Source organism: Pygocentrus nattereri, chromosome 29 (genome assembly GCF_015220715.1).
Source record: "Pygocentrus nattereri isolate fPygNat1 chromosome 29, fPygNat1.pri, whole genome shotgun sequence".
Taxonomy (NCBI): Eukaryota; Metazoa; Chordata; class Actinopteri; order Characiformes; family Serrasalmidae; genus Pygocentrus; species Pygocentrus nattereri.
In genome coordinates this window covers 2,544,788-2,562,287 of record NC_051239.1, presented here as the reverse complement: position 1 = coordinate 2,562,287, position 17,500 = coordinate 2,544,788, and the positions used below count along the sequence as shown (strand labels likewise).

Here is a 17,500-nt window from a genome sequence, read left to right as displayed (position 1 = left end):
AACCAAGAAACAGTGAGGAATGACCAGGGTGTGAAATACAGGGGGTCTAGGAGGGTCCAGGGTCCTAATTCACCTCTGGGACCCCCAGAATTCTCAGACATTGAAGATAAACTCATTATGGCATTACACTCAAATCCAGACTCAGTGGAGCTGATTGTTTATCGGCTTCCCCCACAATCAGCCAATAACCAGAGCTGCGCACGATGTTTTAATGCTGATATATGTAAATGAGCTCTGTTCTGAGTGGCTGGCCTGTACTGTGTCCTCATTGTAAAAGGAGTGCAGACTGAAACCCACCTTATGACTTCAGCATGAGTGGGTGGAGCTAAATGGCTGTGGGCAGAACAGGCAGATATATGTAAATAAGTTAATGTGACATCACCAAACAAATGAATTCAAAACAGATTGGAGTGGACGGACGCTGGAGCGGAGGGACGCTGGAGTGGACGGACGCTGGAGTGGACGGACGCTGGAGCGGACAGACGCTGGAGCGGAGGGACGCTGGAGCGGAGGGACACTGGAGTGGACAGACGCTGGAGTGGACGGACGCTGGAGTGAACGGACGCTGGAGTGGACAGACGCTGGAGCAGAGGGACGCTGGAGCGGAGGGACGCTGGAGTGGACGGACGCTGGAGTGGACAGACGCTGGAGTGGACAGACGCTCCTAATAACATCTATAGCGGTCACTCTCAGTCACTTCACTCACACAGTGATGGAAATTCCCAGGTAAGGTTCCACCTGCAGAGGCCACGCCCCCTCGTCTGAAGAGCTTCTCAATCACAGCAAAGTGGAGAAACAAAACACACCCCCACCCACTCCCCCACCCACTCAGACTGATGGAGAGTGTTCTATATCCTCCAAAGAGGATTCTTGTATTGTAACAGTCGATGAAGCTTTTTGGTGCTACATAGAACGCTTCTCAATATGGTTCTAGATAGAACCATATATATAACACATTCTCCATCAATCTGAAGAACCATTTCACCATGCAGAGAACACTGAAGCATGTAAAGGGTTCTTTGAGTGTTTGTGGTTCTACTTAGAACAATTGTCTTTACTAGAACCCCTGAAGAACCATCTTGTTTAAGAGAGCAGAGAAAAGCGTTCCTCTGTGTGGGAAATACAGCCCAGCGTGCTGAATGAGTTATTAGAACCTTTATCTGTGAAATAAGCGTGTCTGAATCACACACACACACACACACACACACACACACACACACACTCGTTCGGTGAAGACGGCGGTTCTGTAAGGCGCGTGATGAACGTCTGTAGAGCCGTTCGGTGAAGACGAAACAAATTCAGCTTAATTTTCCCTCTTTAACGGATTCGTCTTCCCTCACAGAGGAGCCGTAATAAGACGGACTGTGGCTGTGTAACACTGACACCTTGTGGTCAGTGGGTGTAATTTCACACACAATATGATTTACTTCAGTGTATTAGTGAAAACAAACAACCTCACAATAAACAAACAACAATAAACCAGCCGCTCTTCACTTTAACTCACTCCTGCTCTGATTTATGTTTGTTTATTGTAGATTGTAGAGTTGTTGCTTCAGATTGATGGAGAATGTGCTGTAGGTGGTTCTTAATAGAACCTTTCTGAAAACGGTTCTCCACAGCACCAAAAAGGTTCCACAATTAAACCTATTTCACCAGAAACAGCAGACAGCAGCTGGACAGACAGACAGGCAGAAAGACAGACAGACAGAAGGATAGCCAAACAGACAGATCGAGACAGGCAAGCAGACAGACAGGCAAAAAGACAGCGAGACAGGCAGGCAGGCAGATAGACAGACAGGGAGGCAGATTAACAGGCAGAAAGACAGAGACAGATAGCCAGACAGTCAGATACGCAGGCAAGCAGACAAACAGGTAGAAAAACAGGCAGGCAGGTCGTGTCTCCTCCCCCACAGGTAACGAGGAGTGTAAAACTGAAAGTCGTTGGTGAGCGTGAGAACCTGCAGAGCTGTTCTAGGTCATGACGTCTTGTGGTGCGAGTGTGGTTTTATAAGACGGTCCGGCTGGTCCGGTCCGGTCCGGGCCGTGTCCACAGCCTAAGAACTGAGCAGTGAGCTCTGCAGTGCTGAGGGGAAGAGACACACTGAAGAGTGACCATGAAAACGACTGAAATCATCCTGTATTTCAGAGCAGCAGCAGAGGAACACACACACACTGACCACAACACACACACACACACACACACACACACACACACACACACACACACACACACTGCAGTCTCACCACACGAGAGGTGTGAACCAGCGCAGCTACTTCTACTAAGAGCTGAGCACTAATATTAAACTCTGAGCACATCATTAAGTCCATCCCCTCGTTTCTCCACTGTCCACTTCATCAGCGCCACTGACCGTGCAGTTTCACTCTGACCCAACTTCACTCCGTCTGTTTCTCGGATACTCTGTTACCCTGTTCTTCAGTGGTCAGGACCCCCATGGACCCTCACAGAGCAGGTACTGTTTGGGTAGTAACACTGATGTGGTGGTGGTGTGTTGTGTTGGTCTGAGTGGATCAGACACAGCAGTGCTGCTGGAGTTTTTAAACACCTCAGTGTCGCTGCTGGACTGAGAATAGTCCACCAACCAAAAATATCCAGCCGACAGAGTCCTGTGGGCAGCGTCCTGTGGGCAACGTCCTGTGGCCACTGATGAAGGACTAGAGGATGACCAACACAAACTGTGCAGCAGCAGATGAGCTGTCGTCTCTGACTTTACATCTACAAGGTGGACCCACAAGGTAGGAGTGTCTAATAGAGTGGACAGTGTTTAAAAACTCCTGTCTGATCCACTCGCACCAGCACAACACACCCCAACACACCACCACCACGTCAATGTTACTGCAGTGCTGAGAATGATCCACCACCCAAACAGTACCTGCTCTGTGAGGGTCCATGGGGGTCCTGACCACTGAAGAACAGGGTAAAGGGGTTACATGTAAGTATTATAGTACACTAATATTAAATAGTCATATTAAAGCACTACAGCCACATGAAGGCTTTACAGCACAGGAACCGTCATACATGGTAAAATAACGCAGGTGACCACGCGTTTGCTCTGTATTGACCACCAAATCAAGCTCAGGGGCGGTTTCGGTAATAATAAACTGTATTGTGTGCGTTTTCAGTGGAACTGGTTACAAAAAGGAGTTTAAACAGCACTGAAAAGATTCTGGCATTAACATTCATCATTGCTTGCCTCATTCAAAACGCGTACAGGGATTTTTAAAACATATACTTTATGTATAAATACATATATTAGACTTTATCATTTACAGTTCAGCGTCACGGCTGAGAAGAGCGTGAACGACGCTGTAAAAGCCTCGTTACACCACAAAACCCATCAGTGGCTGCTTTCAATAAACAGCACAGATTCCCCTCATCAGCCTCAGTTAACAGCACTCGGGTTCCCCTGGACCTGCAGCCGCGTCGTCTGAGGAGCTTCACTCGTTATTAAAGGGAAAAGGCACCGTGTTTGTATGACAGTCATAAATATAAATATAAATGTTTCGCTGCTATCGGACCAAAACCTCGTATCTCAAAAATGGTCACTTTACAGGAGAGGGAAAAAACCTACTTCACTTTTAATGGAAGTCAATGGAACCAGAATTTTTTCCACATACTTTTGGGCCGTTTCTGTTGGGCCGTTCATCAAGAACTCTACAGACGACGTGAAGGCCGACACGCGTTCTCAAATTAGGTCAAAAAACGAAAATCGATAAAAACGTCGATGCGAGGTTTTGTTCCCGCAGCAGCGATATGGATGCTGTTTTAATGTGATGGAGCGTTTAGTAAAGCCTAAAAACACGGTTCTTCAAGGGTTCTTCAGTAAAGACAGGTTCTATATAGAACCGCCATCACAATCATCACTGTGTGCGTTCATGGTCCCACACAGAACTGTTCTCTTTATGGTCAATACCGTCGGTATCTGAGCGAAGACCTGGTCATAAAAACTCATAATAAATAAAATAAAGACTTTGTTTTGGGCCGTGATCGTAACCATAACAACCGGCCGCAGGCTTTTATTTACCCTGCTAGCTAACCTAAGGGTTTACGCCGTGCTAGCTGGGCTAACGACGACGCCACTGCTCAATTTTTAAACATCGTCTCTTAAAATCAGCTCAGAAACGTTAACCGGGCTAACGAAGCTAACCGGGCTAACGAAGCTAACCGAGCTAACCGGGCTAACGAAGCTAACCAAGCTAACCGGGCTAACGAAGCTAACCGGGCTAACGAAGCTAACTGAGCTAACCGGGCTAACGAAGCTAACTGAGCTAACCGGGCTAACGAAGCTAACTGAGCTAACCGGGCTAACGAAGCTAACTGAGCTAACGGTGCTAACTGGGCTAACGAAGCTAGCGGAGCTAACCGAGCTAGTGGAGCTAACCGAGCTAACGAAGCTAAGCTTTCCAGCCAAATTAGCCAGATCATGTCTGGTGCTGCTCCAAAAGAGCAGCAGACGCTTAAAGAGAACCGTACTGAAGAATCCTTAAAGAACAAAGACAACGGTTCTGCTTAAATCCATACGTTCTACATACAGAGCCACGTCCTTAAACGGTTCTTTGCATGGTGGAATAGTTCTTCAGACCGATGGGGAACGCATTTGGTGCTACATAGAACCATATAGAACATGTTCTCCATCAAACTGAAGAACCACTTCACCATGCATGACATGATGCTACGCAGAACTCCTGGTTTTAAACAGAACCACCGTCTTTGCTAAAGAACCTTTGAGGAACCAACTTTAGGCAGTAGCACAAGTGAAGCAAATACACAATAAAACGTAATAAAATAAATAAGACTAAACGGTAAAGATTTAAAAATCGACAGTATTCACTCTGGTTCTACGTACATCTGCGTTACAGCGGTTCTGCGGCTTGGAGACTTTTTCGGGGGGGTAATTAAATCATGTTCTCACACAGGATTCATTAGAACAGAACAGTAAAGGGCGACATCACCACATTTAAAATTTCACTCCTCCAAAACTTTGTGCCTTTCCGTGTAACCTGGTGAGTTGGTTTCTGAGTTTAGCCTAAATGATATCTGGGTTTAATCTTAGTCCAGGTCTGGGAAACTAACCTGTGTGATGTGTAATGTGCAAATACCTATAAATTAATAATCCTGAGATCCTGAAATATTCCCAGTGAGCCGTGCGCTCCGGCCTGGACTTGAAGATCATGTACTGTTTCACTGCTGTGCATCTATAAAGAGACCATCTTCACTCATTTACTGAAAAATAACCTGCATCCATATCATCTGTTCAGAGATTAATTCCTTAATTAATAATTAATTAATGAATTTATAGCCTGAATTTCAGCTCAGCTCTCCACAGACATGCTTTCATTAAAGGGGAACTCCGCCTGCTTTTCAGAATTCCTGCATAATTAACTGGTTAAGATGTAATCAGATCGGTTTGGAGCGGTTCTCCGTTCTAGTCAGAGCCGCTCACAGTGGTGGTGATGGGAACCAGACGTCCCTCTAAAAGCTCCTACAGAAAGTTCCTACATGAACTGGTTCTGAATTCACTGCCTGATGACTGAGACGCTGTTTTATGAGAGTTTAGAGAACTTCAACTCCATTCATGGTGGAGGGAGACATGCAGGGCGCTGTGCCGCAAAATAGTCCCCAAAGAAAACTCATTATTCCAGATTTTCCATCATCAACATTCCATATAAGCTCAGAAGACTCGTGTAGGTTCTCTGGTGGTTCTGGATGGTAAATAAAGTGTCTGTATCTGTGTTGTAGTCATGGCGACGCCTGGTTCCCATCACCACCACTGTAAAGAGATCTGAGCCGTTTCACACCAAACCCACTCGGGATCTCTGATTACACCTCACACACTGGATTACGGAGGAATTCTGGAAAAAAAAAAAAAAAGGTGGAATTTTGCTTCAACTTTAAATCAGGGACCACTGTAAATGTACTGATCCTGGCTAATTCCCACATTTCTGCCCTATATAAGAAGAAACATTATCAGGGACTAAAAATATGACTATTCCACACACTATCTGGCACATTTTTAAATCTTACGCCATCAGAGACGCACGTCTTGTCTGAACATCATGACGGCACTGGCTCTTTAAACCGGCTCGGATTTTGAAACAAAAGACCACATCTGTAGCTCCGAAAACACATTCACACACAAAAGAGTCACAGGAAGTACTAATTAAGTAAAGTAGTAACGTACTGTACTCTTAGAGTCTGAGCATGCAGAAAAAAACTAAATAAAATAAAAAAAATCAAAAATTAAATCAAAATATTCTGAATTCCGTTCCATTCTGCTGTAGACGTTTTAAGAAATCAAGAAAAGGTGTAAGAAACATTTTTAAAAGTCGTCCTATTGGAAGAACCAGCCGGTATAAAATTCTAGGGACAGTCCAGCAAAAAATAAAAATCCCCCCAAAACGCCCCCACCCACCCCCCACCCCCCCTCACCCACACCCCCAACACATCCACTCCAATATTAGTCGATCAGTCAGACACGACAAGCTTGCTTCTTTAGTTTTAGCAGTAGAGCTACAAGGCTCCAATTAATTCATTAATTGATTGATTGATTAAATCAATTCCCAGATGGTTGCTAGGGGGTTGCCAGGCATTTACTATGGTAAATTTATAATGATAAAGTTGCTGCTGCGCTAGGGGGCTGCTATGGTATCCCAGGTGGTTGCTAGAGGGTTGCCAGGCAGTTGCCATATGATTAATTGGATGTTGCTGACGGACCGGTATCATCACGATATGACACAGAGGTTGGGTGCACAAACTTTCGCTCACATTTCGTTCCTATGGGGGAAAAAATCGTCATTTAATGATCACTGTACCGAAACCGTACGCCCGATGGAAAACCAGCAAGACCGTTTAATTAAACTCGTTCCACAAATTTGTTTCGGGCCGAGATTTCAAGCGAGTTGCAGGACAGTTTACGCAACGCAACCCGAGCGCATTTCCGTTTCATGTGCGTCTCAAGCAACTGGAAGTCGCATGACCGTAAAGCCAGCCTGACACTGTCTTCCTATCCGGAGTCGGGATCGGATTACGAGCTGACGTAGTAAAGCGTCCAGCAACTCACTTCAAACTCAGCCGCAACTCTTATAAGCTTCTCACGAAACAACCTGATTATTCCTGATCAGACGGTTTCGTCTCCAATAGCTTCTGTTCTAAATCCAGTCCTAACTGACAGCGGTGTCCGGAGTCCGGAGATGGGGTGTTCCTGGAATTTCAGTCCAGGACCTTAAATTATATAAAATACCACAACAATGGTCCAAAAAATTTACACTCTTGTATGTTCACACGGATGTCTTTGCAGTTTAAGTGATGCTTCTTTTTTTTTTTTAAATCCCACAAACGGGGAAATTCCACCTCCGCACATCCGTGAAGTGAAACACCACACACATTCTAGTGAATGCACACACTAGGGGGCTAAAGTTATGTTCACATCACAAGCCTCTTCGGATTTTTGGCCCAGATCCGATCTTTCCGACTAGTTGGCTCACAATGGTGTAGATAAGTGACTGAAATCTGTCATTAACGTGAACCTGCTGTCCGAAACGACCCGCATGCGCACATCCTAATCAATAACGTCACATGACTGAATCACGTGCATCAAAACAAGCATCTCTTAGCCTTACTATTCGAACGAGACGAAAGTTTTCAGACACCAACCTCAGTTTCGGCCCTGTTGCCACGGTAACGCAGAATGAAGACGCACAGCGACGAGCACACGAATTCTGATCGGAGCGCTCACTTTAAGGCCATGAACCGGACACACATCTGATCTAGAACCACGTGTTACAGTGAAAAGATCAGATGCGCGTCCACACAGCTCTGAATAAAATTCGGATTTACGCCGCTTCAGCCTGGTAATGTGAACGCGGCCTAAGTGGAGTATAAGCATCCACTGCTTGAGACCATCATGAGCCTCATGGCTCCAGCGCTAAAACTGAAAACGCACCCTTCTGGCTGATCGACTACGTTTGAACTGGAAAACTGTGTGAATCTGATTTTCCATAAATTACTGTGTGTCTAGCTGGAGAACGGTCAGACCGGAAGCCGACTGTGTCTGTCCTAAGGGAAAAGTCCCGGAGCCGACTGAATGTTTGGCGCGTCCGCCCGATGGTCCAGCTCGTTCTGGAGGCGCGTGATGTTGGACAACTCCTCCAGCTCCTGGAACTGCCGGTCAGTTTTGTGGCTAACGAGTGAGCGGTAGAAATGCACGGCAAAGACGATGAAGACGAGGCCGCAGGGAACCATGATGGCCGTCGACGCGTAGGCCGCGGCTACCCCGGCGCTGACCGTGGAGTTGTCTGTTTGGACTTCGTCGTGCTTCTTCAGCGGAAGGAACTTCACCCAGCAGAGCAGCAGCACCTCCGCTAGGAAGAGGAAGGTGCCGATGACGGTGGAGAAGGCCCAGGCCAGCTCGATGTGGCGATGCATCCGCTCGTGGGGCGACTCCTTGACCGAATTGAGGTTGTGGACGTTGCTGACCGCCTCCAGGTTGGGCAGGATGCAGGTGCTGATCATTAAAGCGAAGAGATGCACGGCCACCAGGACAGTGGTGCAGGCGCTAAACGCTATCAGCAAACCCGGAGGGTAGGAGTAATCTCGCTCCAACTGGACCTCCACCATCGCCACCTGGAACACAGAAGGAGCTGAAGTTTGGCCAAAATCATGACAATTACTCTCTTTACAAACCAACAAAGTAACAAACTAAGACACAATTTGTTTCTCTGATCTCGCCAGTGCTCCAACACTGCTGGACTGGACTTTTTAAGGTGGAACGGGGAGATTAGAACAAGAAGCTGGTGAACGGAAAGCCCACTCCAGCCTCGTCCTCGTGTGAACCCGAATATAAGACAAGCGGTATGTTCTGGTGCTTTGGTACCGAATAAGACTTGACATCTCACAGGTAGGAGGTGCTCAGAGTTTAACACTTTATTTAACTTTGTCGCACAGCGTCTTCGTCCGCCCAGCTGCCATGTGCGCGACACGGCGAACGAGGCCTCCACGCGACGTCTGCGGTTGTTATCAACAACCTGACTGGACACTGCTCAGTTCATTTGCATAAAATTTGCATTATCTTGTACATCAATGGTTAGATGTACAAGATAAAAGTATATATAAGCTGCGCCTCAGTGTCACTTCTGGACTGAGAATAGACCACCAACCAAAAATATTCTGTGGGCAGCGTCCTGTGACCACTGATGAAGTACTAGTAGTACTAGGATGACCAACACAAACTGTGCAGCAGCAGATGAGCTGTCGTCTCTGACTTTACATCTACAAGGTGGACCGACAAGGTAGAGTGGACAGTGAGTGGACACAGTGTTTAGAAACTCCAGCAGCACTGCTGTGGCTGATCCACTCAGACCAGCGCAACACACACTAACACCACCACGTCAGTGTTACTGCAGTGCTGAGAATGACCCACCACCCAAATAGTACCTGCTCTGTGAGGGTCCATGGGGGTCATGACCACTGAAGAACAGGGTAACAGAGTATCAGAGAAACAGATGGACTACAGTCTGTAACTGTAGAACTACAGAGTGCAGCTATATGGTCAGTGGAGCTAGTTAAGAGAACGGTGAGATCCAGAAGGTGCGTCAAACTCAGGCTGAATCCCAAACGGCTCCATACTCCCTAAACCGTGTTCTAGCTATGAAAGTTTAGAAGTTCTAGCCTCTAAAGCCAAACAGTGCATCGTATATCGAGTGCGGACGTGTCTGAATCCCAAACGACTGTTTCTTAGCTGTGTTTTGCTCTGTTGGGCTGCAGGATCCAGTATTTAAACTCCTGCGTAGTGCACTATGTAGGGAGCAGGGAGCCGGAATACTTCTTTATGCTAATTATTATTAATAATAACTTAAATTATGTTCTGAAAATTTGTGGCGGGGGGAAAGTGTCACACCACGACAACGGCGCATCACACAGGAGGCCGGCCGGAAAGCCTCGAAGGCTGAAGAGGTCCTTCGCCACGAAGGGGGAGCGTTCTTCTGCAGTCGAACCCCAGCAGACCAGGCAGCCTCATAGCTGCAACGCAGCGACACCCAGGCGGCCGGCCCGCGCTGCTCACTCGGCTGAACGGTACCGGTCCAGGCAGCCCCACAGCTGCGGTACCTCAAGCCCAGGATGCGATGTCACGTCAGTCAGGTCCCCAGTCCGGAGTGTGGCCGGTCCAGGCTGCATAACGTCTGAGACCAAGAGTCACCCAAACAGCCAGTCCAATGAGCCTCAGCTGGAGACTCACTCTCAGCCAGTATCTCAGTGGATGTGATGGTAAACATCAAAACAAACACACAAACAATACAAGATAAAATCACTGTAGCGTACGGCCTTCCGGGGCTCATTGCTCTAACTCACAAGCTCTGAACAGAAGGTCTACGGGATGTCGGTCTGTAGGTGCAGGTATGCGTTTGCGAGACTGAAGCCACAGTGAGATCAGAGCGAGTGTGTTGCTGCGCGGACGCTGTGCAGCTCGCTGTACGTATCTGTAGGTCACAGGCTATGGAAATGAGCTTTTCTCTGTCGTAGAGGAAAAACATTAAAACAACCGCGAGCGAATTCGACCCAGGGCTCTGAGAGAAGCGCAGCACTGTGCTGAACATTAACCTGTCCCCACCTCGAGCCGCCGGCCCTGCCAGTCACTCGGAGCTAAATAATAACTATAAAAACAGACGTTCTATTAAAAGACAGAGGTCTGAGGGTGTGAAGTGCGGAGGTGGGGGTGGAGTGTTAAACTCCATTTCCTCACTCTCCTCGTTTCCTGCGTTGCAAAATCAGCTTTGTTTTCCACTGACAGACGAGTTTAGAGGGTAAAAACCGAAGGCGTGCGGTTCGGGCCAGGACCTTCAGCTCATTTAGCAAGTTTGAGGCCTCTTTGGAGGAGAATTCCACCAGCATTTTAAAATTCAAAGCTCTGAGAAAGTAAATTCAGAGGGTTTGGTGTGAAACGGTTCAGACGTCTTCACAGTGGTGGTGATGGGAACCAGGCGTCGCCATGACTACAACACAGATACAGACACTTTATTTACCATCCAGAACCACCAGAACCTACACGAGTCTTCTGAGCTTATCTGGAATGCTGATGATGGAAAACAGTGGAAAATCTGGAATAATGAGTTTTCTTTGGGGACTATTTTGCCGCACAGCGCCCTGCATGTCTCCCTCCACCATGAATGGAGTTGAAGTTCTCTAAACTCTCATAAAACAGCGTCTCAGTCATCAGGCAGTGAATTCAGAACCAGTTCATGTAGGAACTTTCTGTAGGAGCTTTTAGCGGGACGTCTGGTTCCCATCACCACCACTGGGAGCAGCTCTGACTCTGGAACAGGGCATTTCATACCAACCCGCTCTGAACGACTCGGTTTACATTTTAATCAAATACGCATACATTTTGAGAAATGAGTGGAGTTCCCCTTTTTCAAAGGGTTCTCTGTCCTTTTCACCTCTCCTTAGTTCTGGAAAACTGATGCGAACTAATTTCTCTCTCATCTGAAGATCAAAGCCACGCAGCTAAGCAGCTACAGAGCAGGTTTCCTGCAGAAATGAGCTTCAGGCTGTCGTTCTGCTACCAGCGGAAACCTGATACCCTGAAGATACGAGGGATCCTGTCTCTGTATTAACCCCCTAAACTGAACGTTCTAGTGTTGTTCTGCTCTCACGGCCTGTGGGGGTCTTAGAGAAGACCGGGCGGGTTGAATCAGGCCAGTCTGGGGAGCAAGTTTGGGAAACGCTGCTGTGGCTCGACCTAAGAAGAAGTCAGGTGATGGTGCAAGTTCATGCAAGCAGCTCTAACAGAGCTGGTATGTGGGACAAGCCACGAGAAGGCGGTTAGATAATCCAAATAAAACGTAACAGCACTGCGGCCGGACCGGCTGGACGCCAGCTTGGTCTGTACATGAATGGCAGGTGCTGAGTAATGACGAAAAAAGAAAGAAATAATTGGCTTCTTAGTAGAACTCTCCGTTCCACCTTAAATTCTGCAGCAGGCATAATGCTAGAACTGCAGCTAATGTGGCGTTTAAGGTGGAATGAAGAGTTGTATTCTCAGTAGAAATCTCAGTTCCACCTTAAACGCTGCAGCACTCACAACATTACCATAACTGCTGATGCATTTAAGGTGGAACTGAGAGTTCAAAAAAGGAAAAACACACAGAACTTCCAGAAACTTCATATGAGATATGAAGTGATAATTATGGAAACTGTCATTATTATGACTTATTAAAAAAGGAAAAATATATATAATAAATATTTTATAAACATATTATAAATATTATATATGTGTGTGTGTATATACACACACACACACACACACACACACAGCTACTGTCAGAAGAAACCCTTGTATCTCCAAAACGGTCACTTTACAGGAGAAGGGAAAACATTCCTTACTTTTAATGGAAGTCAATGGAACCAGATGTATTTCCAGGTAATTTTGAGTCATTTCTGTCGGTCCTTTCATCATGAAATTTACAGAACACATAAAGGACCACGGGAACTTACAAATGACATCAAAACCCCAAAAATTACCAAAACGGACATACGAGGTTTCGCTCTGACAGCGACGATATTCATCCCTTTAGTCTCGATAAAGAGTTTCCATGATTATGAGTTCATAATCATAACTGGGACAGCCGTGTTCCTGTATCCTGTCCTGCGTAGAACCTGACGTTCTACACGGGGCTGAAGCCCGCGTCTTTAGCAGGTTCTTCAATAAAGGTAGCGGTTCTAGAGATCTGAACATGCATCTGTTTCAAAGACCCAGAGTAAACCACTCGGAGATCCCAGGTCAAACTCTTATAAAAGACGGTTCTTCTAGGGTTCTATTTACTTCTAGTTCTACTTTAGTTCTATTTTCTACACTCTTAAAAGCTTCTTTAAAAAGGATCTTTGGTAAACGGCAAAGCTCTATTCAGAACCATGAGTTCGACGTAGAACCATCTGCATGGTGAAATAGTTCTTCAGACTGACGTGTGGTTGTGGTTCTACACAGCACCAAAGAGGTTCTTCTGCTGTTCCAACCTTTCAGCGCCATATAGAACCATTTTCAACGAGGTTCTACACAGAATCACAAGCAACACATTCCCCATCAATCTGAAGAACCCTTAGAGCATGCAAGGTTCTGTACACACTCTTTGAGGAGTTGGTTCTTCAAGGGTTCCTCAGTAAAGACAACGGTTCTCCACGGAAATGGTTCTTTAGAGCACCAAAAGAGGCTGTCAGGTAACTACAGAAGCACACCTTTTGGTGCTATGCAAGTTAGAACCCTATAACCACAAGTAATGCAGTTAAGTGCTGCAGCATTTAAGGTGGACCGGAGAGTTCGAGCCCACTCCAGCCTGGCTGCTGGTGTTCTGTGCAGTGAAAACGGTCCAAACACTGACCGCCTACATGGACATACGAACCCCACAGAGACATTTCCCCGCTTTCCCGGGCGGGTTCTCTCACCATGGCGAACCCGGAGAGCAGAGCAGAGGTTCTGCTGGTGGCCTTCAGCTTGGCTCGACTCAAGTAGAGCTTTCTCCATGACAGCGCCTGCAGAGAGTGCTCGTTCAAACTCATTCTCCTGCTCCTAAAAACTCCTCCCGAGGGTCAAAACCGGGCCGAACCGCTCCCCCACGACCGCGGAGTGGATTACCGCTGATATCTGATCCGAACCGCTCGGGTTTCGCGGGTCATAACAAAGTTCTACTGCTAGTTTTGAGACTGACACCGAACTGGCTGCTCACTCTTCCCCCTTCAGCCGCCGCGCCGCGGTCCCGCCCTGAAAACTACAACTTGGGGCGCCCACAATGCAACGCGGCGCAGCCCAACAAGGCAGCGGCTTTATGGGTCTTGTAGTCCTGCGCGGGTTTGTTTGCGCGGGGTCACCAGGCCACAGCTTTTAAACGGGTTTAACTTTATAATTCTCGGTTCTGGGGCCGTCAGCCGCTCGGCTAGGCGTTCAGACGCGAAGCGAGACTTTAAACTCGGCACTAAAACGTTTAGTCAAGAGCAAATCGGGCGTTTGTTGGGTAAAGAGACCGTAAGTGCGGTAAGTTAGCAGGTCGGCGACACACTGAAAACAAGGTGGTTCTTCATGGGTTCTTTAGCAAAGGAGACGGTTCTTTTTCTATATAGAACCCTTTCATGCTTGAAAGGTTCTTCGCAAGGTGAAATGGATCTTCGGATTGAGGGAGAACGTGTTGTGTGTGGTTCCGTAAAGTACCAAAAAGGGTTCTTCTATTGCATACACTCTTAAAAAAGATGGTTCTTCTAGGGGAAGGATGGGTTTTAAGGCTTGTAGTGAAGAAAATGGTTCTATATAGAACCATGAAAGCTAAAAGAACCCTTTGTATGATTAAAAGGTTCCTTTGCATCATTTAAGAGTTCTTCAGGTTGATTGAGAACATGCTGTATATGGTTCCTTTTTGAAAAGAGTTCTGTGTAGCACCAAAAAGGGTTCTGCAAGTGTTTCAGTGTCAAGCTCGTAACAACGCTTTTTGGTGCTATACTGAAACCTTTTGAAAAAGCATGTGTATAGAACCGTTTACAGGATGTTCTCCATCAATCTAATAAACCCTTTCACGATACAGAGAACCCTATAATCATACAAAGGGCTCTTTGAGTGTTCATGGTTCTATATAGGACCATTTTCTTCACTAGAACCCTTTAAAACCATCCTTTTTAAGTGTGTTCAAGCTTGACATCATAACAGTAGAAGAACCCTCTTTTGGTTCCATATAGAACCATATGCAGCACATTCCCCGTCAGTCTGAAGAACCATTTTACCAAACGGAGAACCATTTAATCATGTGTTTCTATATCTTATGGTTCCTACCAAGCCTTTACTAAGGAACCTTTTCTTTTTTAACCTCTTCAGCTCCTCGGGACCACCGGTGGGTCCAAACCGCTCTTATGTTCTTCATAACTTTCATATTCCATAAGCTCCATTCAGAAGCTGGGCGTCGTGTGAGGCTGTAGCTCTTCTCTCCAGTCTAATAGACGGTGACGTCATTTTAAACCCTTATAATAAAAGAAGCTGAACTTTGTTTGTTTTTCTACTGAAAGTCGACCCGTTTTTCCCCAAATCTGGGCTCTAAACTATAAACAGACGTGTTTATAGACGTGTTGTGAGCATGTAGTGAAATGAGATCATAGAACACACGTTCTGTTAGTTTGAGGGACTTTTACAAATAAATAAATAAATAAACAAAAAAGTAAATTTATTTCATGACTGAATAATTAGCCTCATGATTTGGTCACAAAAAATCAGCTGGACAAACCAAAACATGCCCTGAGTAAGTCTGAATGAACTGTTTCTAAACCGTGAATGAAGTGTTGCTTTGAGTTTTGGTGTCTAGTTTGTAGGATTTCAGGCTTCACTGTGTGACTGACTATACAACAGTGAGTTCCGCCCGCGCGAGCTGATCGGTTGAGAAGCGTTCTAGCTGCTGTTATTTCACCATAACATCACACTTTTTCACACTGTATCACTCCACTGAGACGCCGTTGCTAAGCAACGACTCTGACAGCTGTAGGAGACGCTCGAGCCATCTGAACGTTTTTACTTCTTACTTTGCCACAAACTGAAAATGGACACTTAAGATCACATTTGACCGACACCATTCGCCAAACTAAACGGGCTGTAAGAAGCTTTACAGACCGGCTGGAACAAAACAACATTAATACTGATCTGGAGAAACTGACCAAACTGAGCTGAACCTGATATTGGGTCAGTTTTACGGCTCAGTCTGATTTGGTCCGACTCTGAAGATCAGACACGTCTGGCGAATGGTGTTGGGTTCATTTCTGGCTGATTCCAGGTTGTTCAGCTGTTCTTCTGTCACAGCTGCCAACAGAAAAGCTGCTCAGTGGAGACGACAGTTTGGGAATTTAGTGTAAGGAGCTGGAGAACGAACTGCCGGCTGAGCGGCGAGTGGGCGGAGCTCGTTACTCTGACGTAGCATCAAGCTGCTGTATTAAAGCAGTAGAACACTTGAGGAGTGAGTTATCACCAATAACCTCACGGCTGAGATGATCTACGGCCGCCAGATCACAGCCGGGATGGTATTCCAGGATAACACACTCCCTCTGCCTTAAGCAACAGTTATTATTATGACCCCAAACTTTTGAGTGGTGTGATTTCTCTTGTTTACAAGCCAACTGATGAAAACACTAATAATCATGACGGGTCGAGTTTCTGGTTTCAGATTGACGCCGAGTTCCTGGCAGATGCTGAGTGACGAGCGGCTGTGATAAAGTCTCGGCACCCCCCAGCTGCCTGGCCTTATTGTCTCTGGCCTTGTTAGCATTGTTAGTGGCCTTTGTGTGGGTAAGTGGTGGGGAGTCTGTGTGTACGAGTGAACGGACGACAGACGTCTGCCTGTGGGTCTCAGAACAGAAAAAGCAGAATTTAAAATAAAAAAAAAAACTTCAGCTTAAAATAATTGAAATAAAATCCTATCCGGGAAAACCAAAGCGTTTCCGCTCAGCACTGAAGGCCTAAAGTGCTGATAAAGGCCTGAGGCCTGAGCGCCTGCGGGTAGCGTGAGATCAGAACATCGCTGAGTGGTTTCGTCCGTCCGTCCGAGGCCGTTATGAAGGGGTAAGGGTGGAATCGGCTCTGTTAGTCAAGCCTTCAGTCAAACAGGCAGATGTTTGGCTGTTGTCATTCAAATGTAGGAGCTCTTAAAGCCCCCCCACCGCTCTGTGTTCATGTGTTGGAGTAAATTCTGATCCTCCCATCATTCGCTGCGTATATAATCCTGCTTTAAACACACCTGTGATTAAAGAAAGAGGAAAAGAAGCCGATTAATAAATAAATAAATAAACAAATAAACACATCCCTTTAGTGTCGTGTCACAGTTTACACTGTCTGGGTTTTTATACGCACACAGCTACATCAACATTCAGCAGCACCATGAACACAACTGAAACTATATATTTAATAACTGTTATAACAGTCATATAAATATACACTACCACTCAAAAGTTTGGGGTCATATTGGTAACTGTGATTCAGTAATGTTTTCAGGAAAAAAAAAAAAACTTGAGTAGCTGGTGAATTAGGATTATTTTCCTTGTCAGTTGTCAGAAATATTTTCCAAAATATTCACCAAATATATCTTTGCAGTGTGTGAAACAAGCCAAAAATGCATTCTTTAAATATGTATATTTAAATGTAGTTATCTGTGTTGTGAAGGTTACAGATGTAACTAAACGTACTGACTGTGATCTGCACTGAACTTTACACCAACCACGTACGTCTGCAATCAGACTCTCACGCACAATGTACACTATATTTCCAAAAGTTTTCACTCACCCATCCAAATCATGGAATCCAGGTGTTCCAGTCACTTCCATGGCCACAGGTGTATAAAGCCGAGCCCCTAGGCCTGCAGACTGCTTCTACAGACATTAGTGAAAGAATGGGTCGCTCTCAGGAGCTCAGAGAATTCCAGCGTGGTGCCGTGATCGGACGCCACCTGTGCAGCAAGTCCAGTCGTGAAATTT

At 46.1% G+C, this 17,500-nt stretch overlaps 2 protein-coding genes across 2 annotated transcripts in view; both read right to left on the bottom strand.

The window, feature by feature from the left end:
* Positions 1–1,330, bottom strand: part of LOC108414441 (rano class II histocompatibility antigen, A beta chain-like) — a 21,625-nt gene extending 20,295 nt beyond the window's left edge. The window contains exon 1 of the mRNA XM_017687304.2: positions 1,223–1,330. The gene's annotated coding sequence lies outside the window, so the exon portion shown is untranslated. The remainder of the gene's footprint in view (positions 1–1,222) is intronic.
* A 5,131-nt stretch (positions 1,331–6,461) lies between these two features.
* Positions 6,462–13,755, bottom strand: orai1a (ORAI calcium release-activated calcium modulator 1a). Its single transcript, XM_017687306.2, has 2 exons — positions 13,454–13,755; positions 6,462–8,641 (listed from the first exon to the last, which is right to left on the bottom strand). Exons 1-2 carry the CDS (start codon positions 13,565–13,567, stop codon positions 8,075–8,077), a joined length of 681 nt encoding a protein of 226 aa, XP_017542795.1. The 5' UTR covers positions 13,568–13,755; the 3' UTR covers positions 6,462–8,074.
* Positions 13,756–17,500: the final 3,745 nt, after the last annotated feature.

What these genes read in the sequence shown, in the direction of transcription:
- orai1a (XM_017687306.2), bottom strand. Translation starts at nt 13,567, where the DNA reads ATGAGTTTGAACGAGCACTCTCTGCAGGCGCTGTCATGGAGAAAGCTC. An exon ending in TGCTCTCCGGGTTCGCCATG is followed by an intron (nt 8,642 to 13,453) that starts GTGAGAGAACCC and finishes TCTGTGTTCCAG; the next exon opens with GTGGCGATGGTGGAGGTCCA.